The following is a 27,091-nucleotide window of genomic DNA, read 5'->3' on the forward strand; positions in this document are numbered from 1 at the left end:
ATATATATATATATATATTGGTTTTCTTTTTACATCAGCATTCCGGAAATTCGCGAAACCCAAATAATTTATGGAGAGATCCCTTACATTCTAAATTCTGTAATTTTTTTGGGACTAAGACATGAAAGTTAAACTTCCATATTTAGGTCCCGTATAGCTGTTTCGTAAAAGAAGAGCTTTTCATAATCTCAAATCACTCCATATTTTATTATTTTTTTTCTCAGATGCTGGGTCTAGCTTGCTTAATTCACTGGATCAGCTCTCTCAAATGGTGAACAACATTGCAGCAACGTAGAGCAGTATGCATCGTTTACATTCCCTTCAGCTAGACTGATGCGAGTCAATCCTTCAGAATTCCAATTCCTTCCTGAAGTTAAGAAAACAACATTTAACGCAATACATTACTATTGTGATGCATCTGAATTGCCAAGTCGGATGTAACTTTTGGAAGGAAAACAGATAATTTTGTCAATGACAATGTACATATATATAATTATTTCTTCTGCTGGTTCACGTTTGAATACAAACATATCAATTCAAGTCTCTAAAAATGGTATTTACGAATTCAATTTAAATTTCATTCTTAGTGCTTATATGTATGTTCCTTTTTGGATGATCACAAATAACTTTATAAACCCGAACTATCATTTTTAGGGACACATGCAAGGGGCTATTCCATGACGTTTGCAAGAGGAAGATGAAAAGATGGTCGTTACGTTATTAAGGGGGACTGATTGGATTTCATTATAACAGTTGTCGTCAATGAGATGAATTATTAAATTGCTTTGTTTTACCTTGTATAACTCTCAAATACTTTTCAAAGGGGTTTTGACTGAGCTATTATCAAAATGGTCATGAACTTTTTTTTTCAACGTCAGCATTTTTTTCTTTTCTTTTTTTTTGAAAAGGTAATCACTTTTATAGATCCCGAAAACCTCGTTTATTCTGTTCAGGGATCATAAGAGTACACTTGAACTACAATTCCAAGCGCTGTACGTTAGATTTACTGGCTTTTATACTTATCCAGTGACTGCTCGTGTTTATTTGTAAATATTAAACTATTAGAGATTTCTATAGCTATATAGCTTGCGTGCATACATGGGTATATAGCTTGTGTATGTGGTATTTAATAATATATATATCCTATACCTTTACATTCTTTGAAGTCCAAACGGTGGTAAGTGCCTCTTTATTTGGGGGCTTAGCAGGACTTTGTCTTCCGCGATGAAGGGATTTTTGTCGTGTTTTGAAAGTGATCACGGGGAAATGTTTCGGCGTTCCATGGATTATGATCGATGACAAACGTACAGCTTCCGTGGATAGAATAAATGGTCTTCACGTCATCGACAGGGAATGTTTTTTCTACGAAGGCTTTGCTTTTAAAATGGAATCATTTTTATGCCCATGCGTTGTTCAATATCTCAGGCTCGGCAGAAAAATTTGTTCTTATGGTTTTTGCAAGACGTGGCATCAGGAAGTATTATGGAAGCATTTCATGGTCACGTTATTTACACAGATAGATTTTGTCTTGTATATACTACTAAAGTGCGCATGTCTAACGGCCCAGCGTGAATCAGGTTCATTCCCCCCATGACCATGTTTACCTCATATGCATGAGGTGGCGGGGTGGGTGGGGGAGGGCGGAAAGACGGGGTTGGTGGGTTGAATTTGAAGTTTTAGAAGGATAGTATAAAGGCTTTTACACCAGTGCTAGCTGAGATAATACATTTGTCAAATGACCTTTGACATAGTATTGAAGTGGTTCATATACTATAAACAATACATGAAGATCGTATCGTATCCTAAGATACGGTAGACATTAACGATAATTAGTATTTGCTACCGATGTATTATCAAATGATCTTTGACTCGTAGCGGCTCTTTTGACTAATTTGTGAGTATCTTGCCAAAGTCGCAGGTACGTTAGAGATGAAGTTTCTCCGTAATTTCCTGTTTCCCATTCATCGGCTTCACGTGAATGAAAATACGTACATAATGTACTATTTAGGTTTCTTTCATATTTTACAACTGCGGTCGTATCGTTAAATAATTGTAATATAGCGCCCTCTAACGGATAGCGCAACATGTAAACGTAACATATTCCGTATAATTTGTCCCCAATTGACTTACACACTAAATCGCCAAAGTAATGTGGGTCTCTAAGTCCTTGTAGAAGTTCTCACTAACTTATACCGACCCCTTCGTGGATAGCTGTCATGTTAGCTATTCATGGCACCTTCATTTTGCCGTCTAATTATACCATGACGAGTTTTCGCTATCATGAGAGCCTAACTTTCGACACTTGTAAACGAACCTCTTTACCGGTAGTAAACAATCTTCTTACGCTGCTTCTGGGAGGCCTAAAGTGACCTAAAATTTACCTCAATTGACCCAATTTTTGCACCCACATTGACTCCCATTTATGTACTCTGACATCTAAGCCACGAAAACCCAGATCCTGTTTGATAACATATCAAAACAAATGTTCCCCTGTTGTTGTTGTCGGGCTGGTGAACTCTCGGGTGGATTGATATTGATTCTATTAGGAGTATGCCACCCTTTAAAAGATCATCAATATTATCCCCGAACAAGCTAGAAATTCCCATAGTGGTCAATATAGTGATATAATTTCGAAATGCATTTTACAGCGACCACACTCAATTTTGTTACCTTACTGAGACAACTTAAGAGCCGATTTGAACACTCCTCGGTGTACTATGGATAATAAGGATAATTAAACTTTTCCAGCAAATTTCTTTTGGAACCTTCTAGCAAAAGTTTACTAAACATTTGGAGCAAATACTAATGTGTAATAACCTTTAAAGCTATACAGCTTGCTTTGTGTTGTAATTTTTAGTACAGATGTTTTAATCGAATACAAACATGTTTTTATGTGCCACAAATTGTCATGAGTTGTTTGGTTTCATCTTCAAAATCATATGCCTTTATGCGCAGGAGTTTAAGAGTGGACAGCAGACGTGGATGTAGAGGGCTCAGTCTGTACAAACATCGAAAGTTGGCGGACGGGAGTAGGAGAGGGAGGGGGGGGGGGAGGGGCAAACCACAAAAGATTTTTTATATTCTCTGTTATTAAATGTTCAACCAAGTAAACTTTCTATTTATGCTTCCTTTTCACTTTCCTTCTTTTCTTTTCTTTTCTGTTTTTTTTTTTTTTTTTGAAAGAACGAAAGGTCACTTTTTGCATTACATAAATAACAACAATACTTTGTTCCAAAAACCCATCCACATCTAATTTATGAAAATGGGCACTTTTGGGGTCTTTTATCATAACTGGGGCACGTCCCCCCCCCCCCTCCCCTACCACCCTAGCCAAACCTATAGCAATTAGCAATGAGCAAATTCGACTTTTCAGCGAGGAATCACAGAACCAGCCAGCAAAATATGATTACTGTGAATTGCATAATCCGGTCATCATTGGGAGAAATAATTTTAGGCCCAAAACATCAGCAGTGGTGTTGGTAAAACTTCATTTGCACTCATTCCCAGAAACACACATACCTTAAGGTGATAAACCTCAAAGGGTAGATCAATTGAACACCATCACTTTCGAGAAATTAAATTGGTCTTTTAGTTCTCCTTCTCATTCATCCTCAGATTCTTCATCCTCAGATTGTCTGTTTTTTTTTATATTTTATGTATATCTCAAATTTTGTTTTAGTTTCTCAAAAACAGATCTAGCGCCACCATCTTGGAGTGACGTCAGGGAAATTTCTGTTTTCTTGACCGACATCACCTCCTCAGGCTTATTTTGACTGTCTTGAAAACGGGTATAAAAACATAAGATGTTGATGGACCCCACCACCCCCCCCCCCGTCCGTACTCCATTTTGTCCGCAGATCGCCTGCATGTCAAAATCTCGACGAGTCATTTGATTTCATTTATTCTATGTTTGTACAACAAATATCTCATTTTCCATAATAGAATATATTACGTAGAAAAAAACGCAAAATAAAAACGGTAATACAATCTATACACGTCTCCATTAGAGCTAAATATAGTTGAAACAGCTCCTGCAGCTGACTGGCCGAATTCTGTATTATGTGTGGTTGTATATGTTGAGTCATTGTTACTCTCTCCACCTCTCACTCACCCCCCCCCCCCCACCTCTCTCTCTCTCTTTATTTTCTTTTATAATGATAAATATTACTCCGAGTTACCAATTTGGTGTTATATACCCTTTAATTGGTTTAATGGTTGCAGACTGTATTCCCATTTCTAGTAGTAACCATGGTTATACTAATTTGCAACTCCACCGGAATACAACAAATAACCTCATTAGCAGTTGCTAATTACAACTGTAATACTAGACTAGTACAAATCCACGGGCGGCGAGCTTTAGAACCTTACAATTATGCTTGAATATGAGAAGTAACAATGGACTTCAAGTCTTCTTCATCAGCTTTATCAAATCTACCAATTTTATAACTATTTTATTTCTAATACAACAACAAAGGATTGCATAACTATAAGTAGTTCGTTAAGATTTTTTCACCATTTTCAACGATAATTTATAACAGGTTGATGAAATTCGTTTATTTCTAACAACTAAGTTGCCCTGATACTTGTTTTTATTATATAATATTCATCAACCGCGATAGAAAATCTTATTTTTGCGCAAATATTATGACTTCTTTCTTCCTCGTTATTTTAAATGAAATCTTAAAAGCCAATCTTATCAACTCCATAGATGTAAATTATATCTGTCGAACTATCAAAATATATACCAAAGTCGATGCAAATTCTCCATTGAAGTAATACATAATTCCCCCACCCCTACCCTTCCCCCCACCCATACACACAGAGATATGCAAAAGAAAAAATAACAACAGTCACACTTTAGTTTCGTCGATTTATTTCAGTCACTTTTTTTCCTTACTGATTCCTTCTTACTTTCTTGCTTTCTTGACACACATTTTCCTGCAATCATTAACGAGTATTGCCCCACTGTCCCTAATTCTAATGACAAACACGACCTGTCGCGCTTAACCCGCAAACAAAGTCAACATTACCTTAGTTAAAGAAAAACAACAGAACAAAAAGAACAAAAAGTGGAGAATTCCATTTATCACATTATCTGGACGTGTTAATTCTTAATGATATCAAGCATTACTGCAGACACGTTCTCGTTTACAAATGAATGTATATAGGCCTATATATATATGTATGGTATGTACATATATCTATACGGGCCTATATATATGTATATATATATATATATATATATATATATATATATATATAAATATATATATATATATAGATATATATGTAGTCCTGTGGTATACAATATACATAAGTAACAAATAAATAAATAAATATATATAAATAATGTATATAGGCCTATATATATATGTATGGTATGTACATATATCTATATGGGCCTATATATATGTATATATATATATATATATATATATATATATATATATATATATATATATATATATATATATATATATATATGTAGTCCTGTGGTATACAATATACATAAGTAACAAATAAATAAATAAATATATATATATATATTTCATTTATATATATATATATATATATATATATATATATATATATATATATACATATATACATATATATATATAGACATATATATACATATATATAATTATGTACATATATATCATATAAATATACCATATATATATACCATTTATGTATACCCTATATATATACCTTATATATACCATATATATTTACCATACATATATATATATATATATGTATATGTATATATATATATAAATATATATACATATATATATATATATAGGCCTATATATATATAAATATATATGTATTCCTGTGATATACAATATACATATGTAGTTGCTTACTTATATGCGGTTGATTACAAAGCGTTGCGAGTTGGAGTGTGTATACATTTATTCATCAATCTGGCATTCAATTCTCTGTTGGCAAACACCTAGCAACCGTTTCACTTAATAGCCACTAACGGAGATGAAGGTTTTCCATAATCTTGTACACAAGTATATCGTAATACGACTTCAAGATATAGAAAGAAGTACATGTCTATTAAAGGATGGTATAGTACGTATGCATTGCTCGTCCTTGTCCTTATATACTAATCTATCATCATCTTCATCAGCACAATCTATTGTTTTTTTGTTTTGTTTTCATTGTCTTTTATTATCAAGAGGATTGACAGCCTGTATAGTTCTTGGAATGATTACGTTATCACTTTGATCTCTGATCGTGTTATTGTTTTACAAAGTACATCGTTGTCGAAATCATCCATTTTGGATTTTTCTTTTTTTCTTTTCAATAAGTCTTTCAATTTGACGAGAAAAGCCCTCTTTTTAAACTGAGGACCCAAGAGGACATTTTGTCATTTGCAGGCATTTGTTTGATTTTATAGTTCGGTGAGGATACTATATGTATTTGTCGTAAATAAATTACAAAGTTAATATATGTCGGAAATGTAAAAGATTTGTAGATATCTTAACGAATGGACACATTTCAAAAACTTGTGTTTTGCAATCTGCTTTATTTGTCGTCGCTCAGGTGTACAAGCTGTAACAGAACGAAGTTGTAGTTGGAAGAAAAACGAGACAACTGACAGGTAAGACATCATATTTTTATTTTGTTTTTGGGGCGTTCCCAATTTCGGTGTTTTTCTTTCTTCAACATCACTTCAAAGGGATGTTTAATTTTTTGAAGTGAAGAAACAATCTGTTTCTTTCTTTATATATATATTTTTTTTTAAAAGTGAAATCTTAGCTAATACATGTGTTTGCCTGAGGGGTACCAAAATGTTTGTCACAATTATTATGTTATTATTCTAATTCAAATAATTTAGCTTCGAAGGTATACCTATAAGCAATAGTATTATTTGATATGTTTTTTGTTCTCGTCACTCATTCTCCTATGATAGCTTATCTGTGTTGCCTAGTTCTCAGTGTGATTCCACGAGGATGGTTTTATTTTTATTGTAATATATATTATTAAAATAAAATAAAACTGTTTGCAAACTGCTTATCCACTAGAGAGCCTGTGTAGGAGAATGTGTATAAGTAAGTTGGCCTGACGTTTCGATCCTAGCAGGATCTTCTTCAGAGGCTAAATGACAAGTAACAGTAAGAGAAGGGACAAAAAAACGCACATAATACAGACAGGTTAAAGAGCATGGTAAACACAAAGAAATAGATGTAAGGGGATTAGTAGACAAGGGATGGAGAGAAGAAAGAAAGAAACCAACAGGGTAAGAGGAGAGATAGGAGATAAACAGTGGAGGAACAAAGAGAAGATTAAGAGAAAGGGGTAGGGAAGACATTGGAGAAGAGAAAAGACAGAAAGGTGTGGAGGAAAAGGGTGGAAAAGAGCTCTGAGAAGAGGAGTGATATGTGGGGGAACCAGGGGATGGAGGGGGGGGGGCAGAAGAAAAGTTAGTAATGTCCTTACTGAATGTTGAGCCCATGAGGTTTAATGGTGCGAAGGCGTTTCATACACAGTCTCTCTATATATTATTATAATAAAATTATATAATTTTTCGAGAATTTGGCCAATTAAATAAAGAGTTGTTGATATTGTCCACCAGACAGAGGTGTGTGGGTGGGTGGGTGGGATGGGGTGGGGGTATTTGTGGGGCACACAGGCGAGGTTGTGAAGTCCAAGGGTTTCGTACGTCTGGGATTAAAGTTGAAGATATTGGTAATATTATAATTAACCAGGTTTGAATGCGTCAAATTTGATTTAATTCTATATAGATATAAATATATATATATATATATTTATATAGGCCTATATATATGCATATATATATATATAGGCCTATGTATAGACCTATCCATATGTATATATATATATATATATATACATATATTATGTTAATGCAATGGAGGTAAACGACAAAGGCAAATGAATATATATAAATGAAAATCGTAATGAGTTGGAAAATCAAGAACAGCCTACAGTGGAATTACGATCTTCCTAACCGGTTTCGAACCTCTGGACATACAATCAGCGTCCATAGTGGTTAGGGTGTCCGCGTACAGAGCGGGAGGCCCGTGGTTCGAATCCCGGTGGAGGCTGAAAGTTTTTTCACTGTTCTTGATTATATATATGTATATATATATATATATATATATATATATATATATATATATATATATATATATATATATATATATATATATATATATATAAATATATATATATATATATATATATATATATATATATACATTTATATAGGCCTATATATAGGCCTATATATATATATATATATATATTTATATATATATATATATATATATATATATATATATCATGTTGGGTTCATAATTGCAAATGAGCTTATCCTTGGGACGGTAACCTTGTAGTCACATCAACACCTTGTAATCAACTCATACTAGCTACATATCCTACAAATTTGTGACTTCAAATATAATTATAATGCTTAAATAGACAAATGGATGTTTTTCTGATCTTACCAGGTCTGGAGAAACACCTTTCACCTAATAAAATATTATAAAACTAGAAAACAAAAATACTTTATCCTAAGATATACTGTTAAATCTATATTTATAACACTCTATATATAACTCTATATATATAACTCTATATTTATAACTAAGTTCCCTCGAAATTTAATCATTCCAACATATTTCTTGTGACTTCGTATTGATTTTCAAGAACAAAAATGCATTTCGAAAGTGATATTACTAATAATTCTTTCTTTTTGCCAAATTATTTTGTGAAATACCCCCTCTGATACCGCCCCCCCCCCCCTCCTCCTCTTACCTTCGGCTCGTAAGTAAGAGTAAGATCGTTGGCTGAATTTTCCTAAAGAAAGGAAAAGATTAAACCATTTTACTCTTCATAACAGCGCACAATCGTGGTAAGGATATTTTTTTAGTAAATTGACTAATGCGTATAATTTTGAACCTATTCAAAAATAATTTTTTATAAATCTGCATTTTTCCCCCCTTAGCTTACTCCCTTGTAAGAAGTCTGCGTCATAACCTTGATGAATGTTCTGACATTATGTTGAGGTAAATATAATTTGCGCAATATGGACGAGGTTAAATTACGGCTGTGTAGGGTAACCATAGCAACTAAGGTCACCTGTTATTAAATAAATCTCTATTGTGATATTCAAGATTTGATATGAGATCGTTCTTAGGCGTTGACAGCAACGTAAAATACATCGAAAAACGACGTTTTTGTTTTATTTTCAAATCATTGTTCATAGTGAATGTTTAATTAAACTAAATGCCAAAATTTACTCAATCACCTAAAATCTTACCGAATATCTCAAGATCTCATCTAAAAATGACTAAATTGTATAATGCATAAGAAAATCCATTAGATAAAATGAAATGCCTATAGGTGAAATCTAGAAATATATCAAATAAAGTGGTCGCAGCGCATTATGTTTTGACCTCTGACCTTTAAAGTATGTAAACTATATTTATATACCTTTACTGATAATACTATAAGATTTTAACTGATAAAACTATGAGAATCGGTTGAAAGTAACTTAAATGTGAGTTATTTATGAATGCATAACATGCATAGCGTTTTACCTGGCTGTAATCATTGTTTTTTTTTTTTTTTTTTTTTTAATAACTTCCTCAAAAGCTGTTATAGCTTTCTTAGATGTTTGTCAATATTAGTTAGAACTACGCGTTCGACTGATATGTAGATAAGGCACGGTTTCTGAAAGACAATTAATCTTCCTGTGTTAGACCATGGAGGTACCTCCATGGATAGACATGCTCATATTATTTTGGACATACTTATATTAGTTTCGACATGTTAATATAAATTTGGACATGCTTATATTTTTTTTTTATAAATGTGGACATGTTTATATTGTTTTGGAAATTTTTGATACATATGGCATTCCATACGTATTAGTGAATGTTATTTCGTGCTGCACGCATGGGGAAGACGTTCATACTGACTCAGTTTCGTCAAGTGTCACAAACTTCAATTTTTGTGGAAGTATCTTATTATGGGGAGAAACGAGACAGTTTCATATGTTGTCCATGTATGCCATCAAAAGCGCACACTCTACTTAATATCCAGAAGATGAAAAAATGACTACATTTTGCATCTATATATCTTAAACAACGGGACAAGCTATTCCAAGATGCAGGGTAGGTGTTTGAACCAACGTTTCTTTTCACATGCCGCTGCATTAAATCATAATTCGTAGAAACACTGCTGTGGGAGGGAATGTCATAAGCGAATAGAGCAGAGGTTCCCTAAATGGGGTGCATGAACCGACAAGGGGTGCGTGAGTCCATGCCAGGGGTTTCGTGAGACGTTTCTGAAAGTCAAAACTAGGAGTACTTTTGTTGAACTGAAATCTGAAATATTATATAAGTTAGTAATGTACAAATGTCGTAACTATCGACAAACTCTTTTCGCGTTCCATACGTATATGTTGCCATAGTTGTACCGTACCGTGCATGTGATATATAACTGAATTATAAAACAGACACAGGCTGTTATGCGTATTATAGTATAATAATGACTCAGATCGTTTCTCGAAAAGTTGGGGGTTTGTGGACAACTCTGACATCTAGAGGGGTTCGTGGGGGGGGGGGAGGGTAAAGTTAGGGAAACCCTGATCTAGGGTGTTCATGCATATTAAGGGCTGAGCCGCGACCCACCACAGTCGATGTTCTGTAGAATGTATGACAACTGACTGCAGGGACTATGGAGGCGTCTGTTGTTTTGTATGGTAGCTGCAGGAACTGTTGTGTTGGTCTTGACATAACTTATTCAGGGTTCACGAGTTTCATGATGGTTACTCCGACCTGAAGGTACCGCACCACAATTAGAGTAGTGTTTATCCACTCAAAAGGTTAACCGTCCGAGAAAAGAGGTAAAAGTACCTAAGGTAACGCTTGTTTAAGCATGTAATCAGTTACTGCCATCGTTTGTGTTGCCTTTATATGAAAGAGCATGTTTTAAAGTACAGATGGTGTGAAAATAGGGAGGATCGAAGGCGATATAAACCATTATAGAAAACTTTTGGTTAAATGTTGATATTACTCCGAGCGAGCAGATGGAAGGGCGGGGGTTTTAGTATGCTAAACTTGCTACTCTTCTAGCTCAAAATCTCAACTGTCATGATATGGAAGTTTGAAAGCGCCATGATAGGCCAATATCTCAGCTATCATGTGATGGGTGGGATATACCATTTTAAAACTTCTATCTATGATTTGGCAGGTCTTGAAAGTGACGAGTTTAGTGTGTAAGTCAATGGCACAATTAATTGTGGTGCGAGATGCATAGAAGCTATATGTAAAAGGTTGCATGTTGGTATTATTTCTTTCCTTGACATTGTAGTTAATTCGATGACTAGCTTCTCTATCATTCTGAAAAGGGATGCATTCTGCTGAATATAACGCTGCAGGTGTTGTTGAAAACAAACAACTAAATCGGGAGAGACGTTTTCACTTGCAGATAGACGCATCGTGACATACTAAACCCATATTTTACAGTTGATTTTTATTTCTTCTTAGTTTAAAACCTTTCCCCAAGGTTGCTACTTTGGTTGGGAAATGTCAAACAAACAAACAAAATAAATAGAGAGAGAATAACAGCGTATTATAAAAGCATCTCAAATTCAATTGTAATTAAATCAAATGTCTGGCTTATGTATACATTTTTAACGGTTTGCCTTGTAAAATCGATAAGGTTTGCTAGAAATCAATGCTAGGCATTCTCAATAACCTTGTTGGCTCGTAGTGCGTGGGCTTTGACCTTTCAGGGTGGACTTTATGAAAATTAAAGGAGGGGGGGGATCCCGATTGTCTAAGTTCTGTGGTTCTTTATATGGACACTGAAATCAGGAAAGTTGGGGGGGGGGGGGGAACGACAATAGAAAGTTGTGTATTTTGTTTTGAAATCTGACCATGCATTTTGTAATTTAGCATTTTCAACTCAACAATGCATAGTATAGCCCACTTTTTTTACATCATTTTTTTGAAGGAAAAGGATGGAAGGGAATAAGATTTCCCACAACTAAAGCAATATTCACATTTCGATTCCCGATGTCCAATAACTCGGTAACTTTCTGTTTAAAACATTAAAAACCAAAACAATGGTGTTTTGTGTTTGACTACTATAAAATCGAGAAATACTCTACCCATTGATGTAAAAATTGGGAAAGGTTACAAAAAACTTTTCATTGAGAAGAAATTTTTTTTTTACGTGTGTGAATATTGGATGATCTGGTATATGAATGACACAAATAGTTCCCATTCCAACGCACTGTTGAACGATGAAAATAAAAACATTCAAAAATAATACAAACGTTTTGACGTAAATCCTTCCGCGGGGAATATTCATCTCTGGACTATTTTATGAAGAGTGCCATGTTGTTATAGTAGAAAGTGTAAGGTTTCACACTCGTTAATATGATCTTGTGTAACAAACCATGCATAGTGGATGTGTTTTTGTTTTTGTTTTTTTCATTCTCTTCTTCATTCGTAACAAGACGTTTCTCTTTCTTTAAAACCGTGTTTTGTTACTTTTCGTATGAGCTAATATGTTAAACTCACACTTTGCTTTACGACCATACCACGTATTGTAATATGTAGATATCCTATATAGCTTATCCTTCAACTGTTATTATCATTTCTATGATATTTATATCGCCGGAGGAAATTCTTACACTGACTCTCTGTAGTTGCCATAGAAACCAGAAACCTAGGTTACAACGTCGGAAGGTTATAGACGACCCGAAGCAAACAAACACATTATAATATTAATCGTTGTCTTATGATATATATGATATATATATATATATATATATATATAAATATATATATATATATAGATATCTTGGGTATCCCAGAGCAGTATTGAAACTCATTAGAGAAATGACACCATAAAAGGTTTGAGACTGAACTGGGCGCCGATTCGGGACTAAAGTGACCGATTTTAGGAGGCTTTCAAAAAAGACACAGACTTGTTTGGCGGCTAAGAATTGCCCTTGTTTCTTGTAATCTGAGGAAATAATCGGTTTAATGGAATTATGTTACTAAATTTAATATATCATCTCTGAAATGTTAATGTATCAATATTTGCTTTATAAGCTTACAATTGAAGAGACTTATACCAACAAAAAAAAATGGAAAGGAGGGGGGGTTAATTCCACTCTTTTAAGGGAAGAGTCAACAAAAACAAAAGTTTAGAACTTCTATTATGTGTACTTACTCCCCAATTTATAATTTTTCGTTCGAAATATTCAAACACTGAGACGGAATCAAACCTGTAAGAACATTCCTGTATCAGCAACACAGCTTACACGGTTTGACCAATTAGGTGATATTTAGGCCTCGGCATTTTAAAATATTCAAGCCCAGGATTAACTTTCTTGGATATTCACTCTAACGGATTATGCTATCAATATAGCGATTTGTGGGGATAAGTGATCCATTTACCCGGATTAAAGAGCTAAGAAGTAGGACTTTTGATAGCTTATTTAGAGACATCGTGGTGATATAGTCACACTTAGTATATGTATTTGTGGTGACGTCAGCAAATATTGACATACAGACACGTCAACGTTAACACATGCACACAAATTTTAAAAAAAATGCAAATAATGTTCTTGCTTATTCTAGCGATAATACGTTATATAAAAAAAAACTAAAATGAATGATGTTGTTGTAAATTTAAAGATTTCCGAGTTTTTATAGATTTACGAATGGTTTAACCACATTGTATTATTCATGATTATCAAAGCGAAAACGCTGTATTCATGAAATTATTCAAGGTAATACTTCCGTGGGTTTTATTGGTCATAGAAATAACCGAATCTATAAGAAATTTGTCAAAGATAATGTCAGCTTTCCGGGTTAATCACGCCCATACACATCGAAGAATCTGGTGCTTAAACGAGGGCAAAAAAAAAAAAAATGCAAAATGCAAAAAATCGCGCAGGGATGTGATACGCGGTAGAAGTCACACTTAATCTTGTTTACTGAATATTTTTGTTCACTGAAAGTTTGATATTTACCCTGCATCTGGAATATTACTTACTGAATCCATTTAGTTGCCACCGTTATCTCTGATAATTAGATAACATTTTCTTATTGTCTTCTTATAATTTAATATACATCTTTAAGGTACATAGATCTAAGAATACTTAGTCATACAGTTCGGTCTCTCAATCTTGACAAAGTTCGTGCTTTCTGGAATTAAATTAACACTTCTGCCGTGACTTAGCTAGATTGAAGAAATGTTGACACAAAAAAAAGGAACAGAGCGTTGTATTTGCTGTTGTTGTGGTTCAAAAGATAATTGATTGATTGATTGATTGATCGATCGATTGATGATGATGATGATGATGATGATGATGATGATGATGATGATGATGATGATGATGATGATGATGATGATGATGATGATGATGATGATGATGTTGATGATGATGATGATGGTGGGGGTGATGGTGATGGTGATGGTGATGATGATGATGATGATGATGATGATGATGATGATGATGATGATGATGATGATGATGATGATGATGATGATGATGATGATGATGATGATGATGATGATGATGATGATGATGATGATGATGATGATGATGATGATGATGATGATGATGATGATGATGATGATGATGATGATGATGATGATGATGATGATGATGATGATGATGATGATGATGATGATGATGATGAAGATGATGACGATGACGATGACGATGACGGTGACGGTGACGGTGACGGTGACGGTGACGATGACGATGACGATGACGATGAAATAAGCTGTTGACCTTCTCTTACCAGTCCCTGGTCAGTTGGCGCACTTACGTAAATCTCCAGTCTTTAGGTCAATACCACCTCTTCAAAACAATTCGTATGGCGGAGATATGAATTTTTTTAAGTTTTGTGATATACTTAGTGAATTATTGCATCTGGCAACAGTAGAGTAAATGATGTCATCACGGTAATTCAGCTGAAAAATACTTGATTATATACTTAACCACCCGATACAGTCAGAGGACACAGTTATACTGTCAATCTTAAAAGTTGTGTACCAAAGTGAAAACTGGGTCGTGCTATAAATCGGTAGCATGTGTTATTATAGTTTACAGTAAGAACTGAGGATATGTGTATTCCCAACAAATCCAGTGTGATTCATTTGTTGGAATTACACATAACCTCAGTTCTTACTGTAAACCTAATCGCACATGCTACCGAATTATCACATTTGTCAGTTTTTAATGTGGTACAAAGTTTTAGGATTGACAGTAGTTTACTGTATTATCTGTACTCTGTGTGAATCGGTTGACTTAACACACTAACTCACAAAGGAAATTATATATTTCTACAAAATATTGCATTTTAATGAAAATTCTTCATAGAAACAAACAGAGAATAGTGATAGCTAAGCAAATATCTCAAATTGATCAGATTTCAAAGGTAAATCAAGAAGAAGATTAGAATACTAATACAATTTTGTTTTCTGTTTTGAAGAGAGATTTCATAATAGTAACACTCTCTAGAAGAATCGATATATCCAAATAGTTTGTATGGCGCTCTAAGTGATGTAACAATGAAACAATGAATGCCCGTGTGTTTTGACTCAATAACTTTTCTATGGTTTCATTTTGAGATAGGAAAAAAAGTATACGTATAGTTTTGAAGATCGGACGCTACGGAAATCAGAAAATCAAAATGGCGGATGATTTATAGAAAGTCAAACACATGCACAACGGAAATCACACCAGTGTATTGAATATTATTATTGTTGTGTTTACCTGACAGTCTGTAAGAAAACAAGACTGAAGTAAAAAATAGAGCAATGTTGACTGATATTTCTTACTTGAAAAAAAAAACCGCAATGTGAAATCATTTTAGACTCACTGCATGAACAAATGTTGAAGTATCTTGTTTGCTCAATTATTGTTTTAGTGCCCTACTAGATACACATATCACGCCATAATAATTCACAGTAATTTACAGTGACTTATTATGAGAAAACGTTCATATCACGAAAGTAACAAGGACATTTAATGATTTCAAATGATGAAGCTCGTTGCATAGCAACGGCAAAGCTTACGTCAGTAAAACTCTTTTCCCGTGATTAAGAGACCCTTTAATGCAAATTGAGCAAGTTCTCAAATCCTTGGTTAAGTAAAGAGTCTGCAGAGAGGATGTTTGTGAATGATTCAATACAGTATTGATAGATAGGCTATATGGTATTACTTCGTTGTCCATAGTTAAGTAACGCTTTTCTCTGTGGCTTATGGGTAGCCTAACAAGCAGAAGATGACACAAATTACGAATAACGAATGAGCCAATATCTTGATTTGATTGTGTTTTATTCGGTCAGTGATTTGATTGTATTTTAAGCAGTAATCATGTAATATTTCACGTGTCTAGCATATACTTATATTTCCATATATTTATATATCTAAACATATGTAATATATTTCCTTGCATTCGACAATCTTGCAGGGTGCACATGGAACGACGACAAGGACATTAATGATGTTATGACCATGACTTTGATGATGTGATCATGCTGCATCCACCTTGAACCTTTTCAATTGCGTCTGTCTGGGATAATTCACCGTCAAGAACAAAATGGCTGTTTGCAAATTATGCCTGCATCATCAGTATACTTTACTACAGGGTTTCCCTTACTTTACCCCCCCCCCCCCACCACCACGAACCTCCTGTGGATGTCAGAGTTGTCCACGTACCCCCAATTTTTCGAGACACGATCTGAGTCATTATTATACTATACAACGCATAACAGTGCTTCGTAAAAGATCAAGTTCATAGTGTCATATTGTGGAGTTTGTCGATAGGTACGACTTTTGTACATATTACTAAATTATATGATATATCAGATTTTAGTTCAACAAAAAGTACTCTAGTTTTGACTTTCAGAAACGTCTCACGAACCCCCTGAGATGGACTCACGCACCCCCTGGGGGTTCATGCACCCCAGTTAGGGAACCCCTGCTCTCCTATGTGGCAGTGAGGCACGGCCAACGGATGCTAAATGAAACCTCAAACTGGACAGCCTCCGACAACGTAGCCTGAAAAGCATCCTGGGCATTTCCTGGAGATTGAATCAGTCTCCAACTCTGAGGTCTTCTCTCCTGCTTAGCTCTGCGATCGTGTACAAACTGATCGTGGAGCACATACTGGGCAGGCTCGGTCTTGTACGTAGAATGAAGGACAACAGGATGTCCAAAGATATCCTCTATGGATATTTTGTAACCGAAACGTCAAAATCCCTCAAAACTGCCCTCTTGTCAAAATAAGAAGAAGAGCCTCCTTTTTGTTTATTGAAACTACCTCCTCCCCATTTTCTTAATTTTGTATTTAACGCTTAATTTTTTAACAATGTAATTATTTTCCCATTCAATTTTGATAGATTAATTCAATGGCTACGTGGCTGTCCGGAACGAGAGAAACTGCGAGATCATGCTCAGTGGAGTCCTGTCAAGCACGTGTTGGTGACGTCAAACATCCTCAATTGATTCGGCATAGGTCACACTCGGATTCAACCGGTCACAACGGTTGTTTCTCTTGCCCAGATTTGGCCGATGTCAGACAACGACCAACACCTCTTCGCCAGTTAAGCGCCAACGAAGAATTACATCGGAAACTCAAGTCGTCAAAGTCGCTATGTGAAAGTCAGGGCCCAGTAAGGTCGACTTTACCGAATCAAGCCACAGTGGAAACGTATTCGAGATATAGTCAATCGTTTAGCAGTCGGCCATCATCGGGTATCGAACGGTGTTCCTCGAGGGGTAGCACTAGTACCAATAACGCTTATAGCATTCGGAAACTGTCGTCGGTCTCATCTTGCCGTTCTTCGTCCGAGATCGATTGTATCTCCTTCGACGAAGAACTAGACTTGTCTAAAGTCATTCCAGAGATACGGATCGATATTAGTCCCGGAGGGTTAACTACGGGACCTTACAAGGACCATCACATAGTAGAGGTCCTCGATTTTCTGTTTCTGGGAGATATCGAAGCAGCGAACCGTGAACCTCTGCTTTGTAGATTGAATATTGGTTATATGGTCGATCTCAGTAATCTTACGCTGCATCAGATGCGTCGTCGTGTGAAATTGAAAGATTGTCCGTGCCTTTGTCCTTCAGAGAGGAAGCACGCACCGATTAGATTGACGGTCTTAGTCGATGAAGCATGCAACGAGGACATCGAACAATATTTCGATGAGATCAATGCATTTATAGAGGGCGCTAGAAAAACAGGTAATAAAGTCCTCGTATTCTGCGTGAATGGTCACACCGTTTCACCTACCTTTGTCATTCAGTACCTGATGAAGACATTGAACTGGACAGTCAAGCAGGCATTCACTTTTGTCAAGAGTAGACGAGCAGATATTGAAACGTCGAATGGATTTCAGAGGGCGCTCATCAAATTAGAGCGCCGTCTATTACCACAATCCGTTCCATCGGAGGCAGATGTTTTCGGGTCAGATACAGCATCTGATCAAGCGCGTTATGGAAGGAGGCCTCTAGCTTGGACTTGAAAGTGTTACAATGTGTTTTACTGACAAGTGTTATTTGTTTGACTTCTGTTCTGTTGCTCTCTTGTGAGTTTATATAGCTTAATGTGTTTTTTTCATACCTACCTTTTGTTCCGCTTCATAATGAACGCATTTGAAGGGGGTTTGATAGACATTTTAGAATGAGTAATTGAAGCGTTTTTGTCTGGTCTAGAGAATGCAAAGAATGTACTTTATTGGCCGTTATCGTGGTGTTGCTTTTTTAGGCATAAAAAGGCCCAGTTTTTGATTGCGTTCCAGCATTCTAAGTCTACTTAAGTTCAATGTGTTCACCTTTACAGTAAATTATTTAGACAAGATCAGAAAGGATAAACCACGCAGGCAGAATTTCAGGGTTGATATGTTACACGCTAACAAAAACAAAAGTGAGTGGACTATGTTTGATATTAAGTTTTTCGAGATATTCTCCTTCAAAATTTGCCGGATGTATGGAATATACTCTTTGATATGTAAATCCGTGTTGACGTCGGCACTTCAGGTCGAACCTCATTGTTAATTGCTAATCCGTCACAGTTATATTTATAACTTCTGCAAAAAGTCTTCATTTTTTTTAAACTTTATAGAAAAAAATGGAGCATTAATAAATGACATTCAACACCATATGTGTACTTGAGAAATGTGAATGATGTACTTTAACATGTTATCTGACGGTCATAGCTTAGTTGTATATGTTAACTGAGTATTATGTTTCTTTTGGGAAGCTAGCCTAATGTTATGTGTGCTAGGCTACAGGTATTCCAGCAAAGTTTCATTGATGTTTGAATGGAAAACGAATTCATGATATTTGGAAATATGTATAAAACTGAGATTTTAAGCACCAAGAACATTGATCCAACTCATTCAGTTCATAGGTTGTTTTTACCATAATTAAGATATAAAATATTGTATTTTACTCTGGTTGTTTACATGAGTGCATTGCACAATAATCCGTGGTGTCTTCCATCGACTACACCAAACAATCAGCCGATTCACACAGAGATTACAGTAACTACCTGTAAACCTTTAAGTTTTGTACCACAGTAAATACCGGATTGTGCTGAAAAATCGGTAGCATGTGCTATTAGGGTTACAGTAAGAACTGTGGTTATGTGTAATCCCAACAAATCCCAACAACTGGATTTGTTAGAATTATGCTCAGTTCTTACAGTAATCCTATAGGCACATGCTACCGATTTATAGCACGATCCAGTTTTAACTTTGGTACATTACTTTAAGATTTACAGTAGTAACTGTGTTCTATGTGTGTATCAGGTGCAACAACTGGTTACATACTGCTTAAAAATTGAATTGATTTTAATTGTAAAGTTGGGCAATAATTCAACTGTGTGATGCGATTATTACCTTACGTCGGCATAACTATAGTCATGTGACATGTGTTTAACCAATGATTCAACTGTGAGGGGGTCCTATACTGGCATCCTTTTCAATAAACAACACTGAATAGCTTCTGTTGTGCACGTATGGCAATCGCAAATTATTGTTCAATATACTTATCCAAATAAAATGAAATAAGCTTTCAAAATGTGATATCTCTGCAGCTGGACAAGCTATCGCGAAGGAAATTGGACCAACTTTGTTTTCTTTTTAGCATGGTATTTAAATCTTAGACTTCTTGATCTCATGAACGGTTCATTTCTAAGAAAGTAAATGGTACAACTCGAATTGATAACATGAAGTGGTTTTTTTCAGCTGTTTATAAAAAAAATTATACCAACTAAGTATGTGCCTATATGCATCATTTAAAAGGGTAATTAATTATTTAAATGATACTGCAATTGTTGCTATAGTATTATCCGACCTGTGATAAAAATTTGCTTCGAAAAAGTATTTAGTACATGTATATCAGTTTAAATCGGTGCCTATAATGCCAGCCTTAATAGAAAAACCATGAAGTATTTAACCACAATTTTCTTCATCCGAACTTTCTATGGTGAATCCTAATTTATAAGTTTAATCTCCGTTAGATTTAGTCATGCCAGGTTTAAAAACCTCTGCAGTGAATGATGAAGCTATAAAGAAACCCATAGTATCAAATATGGTGCTCTGGAGGGATGGGGGAGGGGGGGGGGGTAAGATTTCATATGTTGTCCTGAGGAAGGGAAAGAAGTTTGGTCACATTGACGGTGCTAAAATGCAAAATGGTGCTATATTTTGCAAACGATTTTTCAAGAATTTTCAACTAGTCGTGTTATACTGTACATGAAAGTTTCTGTATCGGACAATAGTAATCTGTTTTGTAATATTTTATCCCCAGTCCCACAGCCAAACGTATGCGCAGTTGTGTTCCGGACCCAAGGTGCAATAACATGAAACCTATCAATGGAATACGTATAAGCCACTGTAAAATTATAACATACAGATGTGAAACCATTGATATATGACATATTTTCTGTTCTTATCAACATTGCTAAGTCCTGACCTTGTTATCGTTTTTTGATATATATTTCAAATTGATCAGACATTTGTTGATTAGTGTTTAAGAAAACAAAATTTGCTTCTTCTTACATAATGTAAATATGTATAATAGTGATCTTGATTTCATAATTCCACTTTTTCTTTCAATAATTTGGCGACCCGCACACTTTCACAATTCTTAAATAAGTATGTATTAAATGAGAAAAAAATGAGAAAATCTGACGTGAATTTTGAACATTTTGAAAATATGTTATTATCTTTAATATTTTGAATGAAACGTGGCTAGTAAAGTTTAAAGAAAAAAATTGAAAAAAAAAAAAAAATCTAAGCTCTTCTTTTATAGTGCGCATGACTGCAGTTTGTACTTTCTGTATGCGAGGAGACAAACAGTGATACTTATTTTGTAACCTTTTTAAGAATGAACGGAAAGAAAATGAGTATATCGTTTATTCAACGATACAGATTTATTTGTGACGCAAATTTTTGACGCAATTTGTGACGCAATTTTTGTCATCATGCATATAAAGTGTTTTACAATAAAGAAAATGCCAGATCATTTCAATGTTTGAAAAGAAATCTCCTCATATTTATTTCAGTGTGTTGATTTTCTGCAGTTTGTGTTTTATAGGCATATCAGTATATTACCGGATGTACCTTCTGGCCCCTGACCTAATTTGCATATAAGACACTGCGGCTAAATTTGTTATTGTCATGTAACGATGAGTCATATTCACTGCAGCATACATTACAAATATTGCCATATTGGTTGTTCTACCCACATTCCTTAGAATCTTAACATGAAAAAGGACTTGTTCGTTAAAACTTCTATAATCACCCAATTATCATCGGTTTGTGTGATAGAGATAAAATGTCATGAACATCTTCCCAAAAAATCTCAGAAGGAAATGTTGTGCCATGTTGGGGGAGATATCACAGATATCCTTGACACACAAGACCGAAGACTTAATCAAGTCTAACTATGACATCATCGACACACCACCTATATTATATATGGTTTTCTTTCTTTATTACGATGTTCTTGGGGGGGGGGGGGGTTGTCATGGAGATGGTGTTTTTCAAATGCTGAATCTAGCATATTAAAGATCTTTACTTGACCAAAATGATGTCATTCAGTGAAGTATCAAAACTGCTAGACATTCTCCCTTGAAAATATGGAACCAAAAAAAAAAAAAAAAGAGGGGAAAAATAGGTTTCAGATCGTAGTGACATTATATATGAAATCTAAGATTTAATAAATGACAAACTCCCAGACACGAATTTTAACAAGGATATGTCCCAGAAGAAACAAGACGTTTCTAAGCTGTTTGAGGGGGTTGGGTGGGGTGGGAGGGTGGGGTGGGGTTGGTTGGTTGGGTGGGGTGGGGGAGTTCTCCACAAAGTAATATATCATATACGGCGGAAGACTGGATCAAGTCTGGATTGCCATCGCATTTCTTCAGAATTTATTTCAATAATGAAACAGAAAATATTTTGAAAAATTTCGCCACTCGATTTTTTTTTGGCATATCATTATAATATTAATTATGTAAATGTGTCCGGGCGACGAGACTTAATGTAATCATAACGAAAAACAATTTCATTCTCGCGGTGAAAACAAGCTCATGGAATGCATTATGTGTTAGTAATTTACATTCTTATTTAGTAAAAATTCATAATTTATAAAAATTTAGTAAAAAAAAATCACGTTATGAATTTAAAACTAGCATTATTGGTTAATATTTTGTTATTTTTAAAAAAAAATTTTAATAATCGGGGAATAACTTATGGTCACACCAATGTTTAATTTACTGGTAAAGTGCACAACCATTGCTTGACTTGAGTCCTCAAGCTATACAATTTTGCGACCTTGTTTTCTTGATATCTGTTAAATTTTGCGCTAGGCTTCACCTCACCAATCTTCCTTTGAACTTTTTCACTTTTCGAACAAAAACAGAGTCAAAAATAAAGAACGAAAAAGAAAAAAATATAAAAATAAAAAAACTCAAGCTGAAAGAACATGAAAAAAAAGAAGATAAATAAGCCGTTGTAGAGATCAGTGAACAGATGATTACCTCTCTTAAGATCTCTGACGTCATCATGACGTCAAGCACTTAAGGTACCGTCTCCGTTTTCAAGGACGTTGTAAAAAGATTTCTGTTTTCCACAAGATCATCGAAGAGCCAAGATTGCCAATTGCTTCCATCAATTAATATAAATGATTTATGATCGCGGTATAGTTACGTAATAATAATGATTTTTTAATGTTCATCGTGTTTTCCTATTAATGAGCAGATGTGTAATCAATTTCTAGACCCTCTTCGTTAAAACAAAACAAATATAACTGACTAATTTATTTATAAATTTGTACATATTCCGTTGTTTATTAATACTTCTCAAGAAATGCTTTCTCATTTTTGCTATTTACTTCTCTATATTCTTCTCTACTATATGCATCCATTGGATTATACGTTACCATAGCAACCTACAAGATATCGGAGAAATAATTACACTTAGGATATTATCAAAAAGTATCAACAATTTTGGAAATGTAGCCTGCCGTGCTCGGCTTACGTGTTCTTATAATTTAGAAGTTACAATTAAATAGGATATTGAGCATAATGGCTTCTCGGAAGATATTTCATAAGGAGATTATGAAATGCCATATGTTGCATAAATCTACGGCTATGATATATGTAGGGGAGCAAAACTGAACAAGATTTGTGTATATGGTACGTTGTAATTATTTTCTATAATAATATTCTTTCTCATTACATTTCTCTTTCTCTTTTTTTAATCCTTTATATAATTTTGTTTTCGGTCAGGGTCTATGATGCTACCAGTATAAATCAGTTCAAGGGACTTTTGGACAGACATCTGCAATGTAGGGGAGTTACAAGAGCAGAACTCTCTCTCCCTTCTTCATCCCACACTGCATCTATCTAGTGATGAGGCGTGGGATACAGGTGAATATATATATCAAATCTATATATTCACTTTACGCAGAAAAAAATGAATCCGGTAAAACTGTTCATTTGTGTTTGTTTGTTTTAATCCGGTATAAAAAATATTTTGAAAAAAATTATTTTTTTTTTATTTATTTATTTATTTATTTTTATCCTGCATATAAACATATCTATTCACTAAACGCCTAAACAAATTTATCTGATAATTTTTTTTTCTAAATAAAAAATGGAAATCTATATATTCACTTTACGTAGAAAAATTGAATCCGGTAAAATATGTGTGTGCTTTGTTATTTCCTTTTTTTCCTATATATAACTCTATATATTCAATTTATGCAGAAAAACATTTGATCCTTCAAAAATGTTTCTTTTTCTTCTTTATTTATATCCTGTATTTAAATCTATATATTCACTTTACGGAGAAAAAATTAATCCGGTAAAACTGTTCGTTTTTTTTTTTATGTTTGTTTGTATTTGGTTTTTGGTTTTTTGTATTTTTCATCGAGATACATTGGTCTTTAATTCCGGGCCGAAGCTAGCACCTTTCGGGACCAAGGGGAAACCGGACACAGCCGATAGATCACTCCGACCCTGGAAATGTTAGGAACACGAATAATAAAATTATGAAAATGAAGAAAACTGACTATGTTTTGTTTTTTTCCTCTTTTTTAACAGACATATTAAAGTCCCCCGGCAATCTTTTTCAAATGATTCCAACAACTTTTCTACAAATTAAAGTGGAAAATCGTAATAGGAAAAATTGTTAAAGTTACTTGAAAAATGTATTCAAATTAAGAGCGAAAGGTTGTCCTCGGTAAAAAAATAAATAAAAAAATTAACATGCAAAGATCGATCGTACAATAAGAATAAACAAAAATAACGTGAGTGTGAGCTTAATATTGTTAAATTATAATGGAATAGCGCCATCTAATATACCAGTAAAACTGTTCAAATCAAAATAGTCGAGTGTGAATATATAACGATTCGTAATTGTTGTCAATAGGTTCATAGAACAAAAACAGGTAGATATGCAAATCAAACAATGGACTGACAATAAATGTCAAATTCGATGTCCTTTTGTTTCAAACGGTCAAAGTATTATATATTCCCATAGATGTAACAAATAGAGCCCCAGAAATACCAAGCATCGCCGATGAACTCAGTCACGTCAGGTTTAAGGTGGCATACTCCTATTAGCGTCTATTTCAATCCGCCCCAAGTGTTCTTCTTCAGTAAAAAGTGCCAAAAAGCAGCAGGAGAACATCTTTCTTGACCTGTTATCAATCATGATCTAGTTTTTTGTGGCTTGCATGTTGAAGAGCATGAATAGAAGTACATGTAGTGAGAAAATTTTGGGTCAATTGAGGCAATTTTAGACCCCTTTAAGGCCTCCCAGGGGCAGCGTAGGAAAATTGTTTACCACTGAGTGAAGAGGTTTGTTTACAAGTGACGAAAACTTCCGGCTCGGATAGCAAAAAATCTACATGGTCATGATACGGAAAATTGATGGTGCCATGAAAGGCCAACTTGTCAGCTATCCGGTGATGGGTATGCGTTTAGCTAGTGAAAACTTCTATCTAGACTTAGAGACCACATTACTTTTGTGATTTAGTGTGTAAGTTAATGGGGCTTTTAATGGGCGTATGCTACCTTAGTGCTGAGATCAGAGCAGTTTCGGTTTTCTTTGCCCGAGATGGCACCCTCAGACTTGTTCAGACTCTCCCTGGCTGTTACGGAATCCAACAGTTCCTCTGACCACCTCCGGACACATTTGCCATATAGGGTGCCCGACCTGACAACGATTTGGTTGCCAGGAACGGTTCGTTCCGCTTTTTAATTGAGTTATTTCATCGCATAAGTGCTGCAAGGCATTGACTTTTGAATATAGTTTGCCAAATATCATATTCTTCTCCGATGCCACCAGTTAGGCCTCCTCGCCACTTATCCCCCTGCCTCCACCCCTCCCCCCCCCTCACCCCCTCCCGCCACCTCCTTTTCCCCGTTTATCATGTCCACATACCTCCCTTATTAAATCCTCGGTCGTTTTTCAAAATTAGGAGTAAATAAACAAAATTAACTGAAAAGAACATATTACACGCATTGATAACTAGAATCGATGTTCTTCACCGATCTAAAGTTGTCTACGCCCTCTAATTCTTCTGCGATTCCCTTACCGTCTTAACAACGGGCAAGTTTGGATTTGGTTTGCGAAACAAGTGAAAAGAACTCGTAAGATTGCCAACGCATTTTTGTGTTTATCCAGTGAGTTGACAACAACTCTTCGATATGAATGAGTTGAAGGGCACTCACCAGCGATATATGCACGAGGTTTTCTTCGTTCTGGTGACATTTCAATTATGAGAAAATTATAATAAATAAATAAACTTATGAACAAGTACCGTAAACAAATAAACAGACATTTTATCATAATAATAATAATAATAATAATAATAATGATAATAATGATAATAATGATAATAATAATAATAATAATGATAGTAATGATAATAATAATAATAATAATAATAATAATAATTAAAATAATATTAATAATAATAATAATAACAGTTATTTTAACGACGTTTAAAGGGGCATATTGAGTTGATCATCTGTCCATTCAACAATTACCGGCTTCCAATTTGAAACTAAAACCTTTAAAATGTAAATCGAAACTTAACTTTACACATTTTGCAATAAAAACGAAGAAATCATGACTAAGATCCATCACAATTTACGGAAAACCGAAGCTCATTAACGGTTGTAAATCACGCGGAATCGCGTCTGTTTCGGACGTGACAGAGAATATCCAGAATCATGGACACTGATTGGTCAAGTTGAACAACACGTCCGTTAACTTCACTGTAGCCTAGCCTAGTTGGCGAAAGTTTCGTAACATTCAGTGGATGTTACCCAACGCCTATTGCACGGTTAATTGTTAACGGTTAATTGTTATGGACGAGAACAATAGGCTAGATGCGAATAAAACTTTCAATGCTGGCTTTTGTCTTCTCGTCATGCACTGTAGTCTGTGCAAGTTCAGTAAATAATATCAACACACAATATAGTAGACAGTATATTGTATAGGATGCATGCATGGTTCTGCTACATTCAGTAGTGTAGTA

General features: G+C 34.8%; 1 protein-coding gene across 3 annotated transcripts; it reads left to right on the forward strand.

The window, feature by feature from the left end:
- The first annotated feature begins 5,910 nt into the window (after positions 1 to 5,910).
- On the forward strand, positions 5,911 to 20,570 carry LOC139965535 (uncharacterized). Of its 3 annotated transcripts, XM_071968006.1 has the most exons (4): positions 5,911 to 6,087; positions 6,562 to 6,619; positions 8,990 to 9,050; positions 17,428 to 20,570. In XM_071968006.1, exon 4 carries the CDS (start codon positions 17,437 to 17,439, stop codon positions 18,553 to 18,555), a length of 1,119 nt encoding a protein of 372 aa, XP_071824107.1. In that variant the 5' UTR covers positions 5,911 to 6,087; positions 6,562 to 6,619; positions 8,990 to 9,050; positions 17,428 to 17,436; the 3' UTR covers positions 18,556 to 20,570. The 3 variants fall into 3 exon arrangements, with proteins under 3 accessions (XP_071824107.1, XP_071824085.1, XP_071824096.1); XM_071967984.1 differs by lacking the exon at positions 8,990 to 9,050 and having other exon boundaries at positions 5,913 to 6,087; XM_071967995.1 differs by lacking the exons at positions 5,911 to 6,087; positions 8,990 to 9,050 and adding an exon at positions 6,097 to 6,419.
- The last annotated feature ends 6,521 nt before the right edge of the window (positions 20,571 to 27,091 follow it).

The sequence above is a fragment of the Apostichopus japonicus genome, chromosome 1, assembly GCF_037975245.1.
Source record: "Apostichopus japonicus isolate 1M-3 chromosome 1, ASM3797524v1, whole genome shotgun sequence".
Taxonomy (NCBI): domain Eukaryota; kingdom Metazoa; phylum Echinodermata; class Holothuroidea; order Aspidochirotida; family Stichopodidae; genus Apostichopus; species Apostichopus japonicus.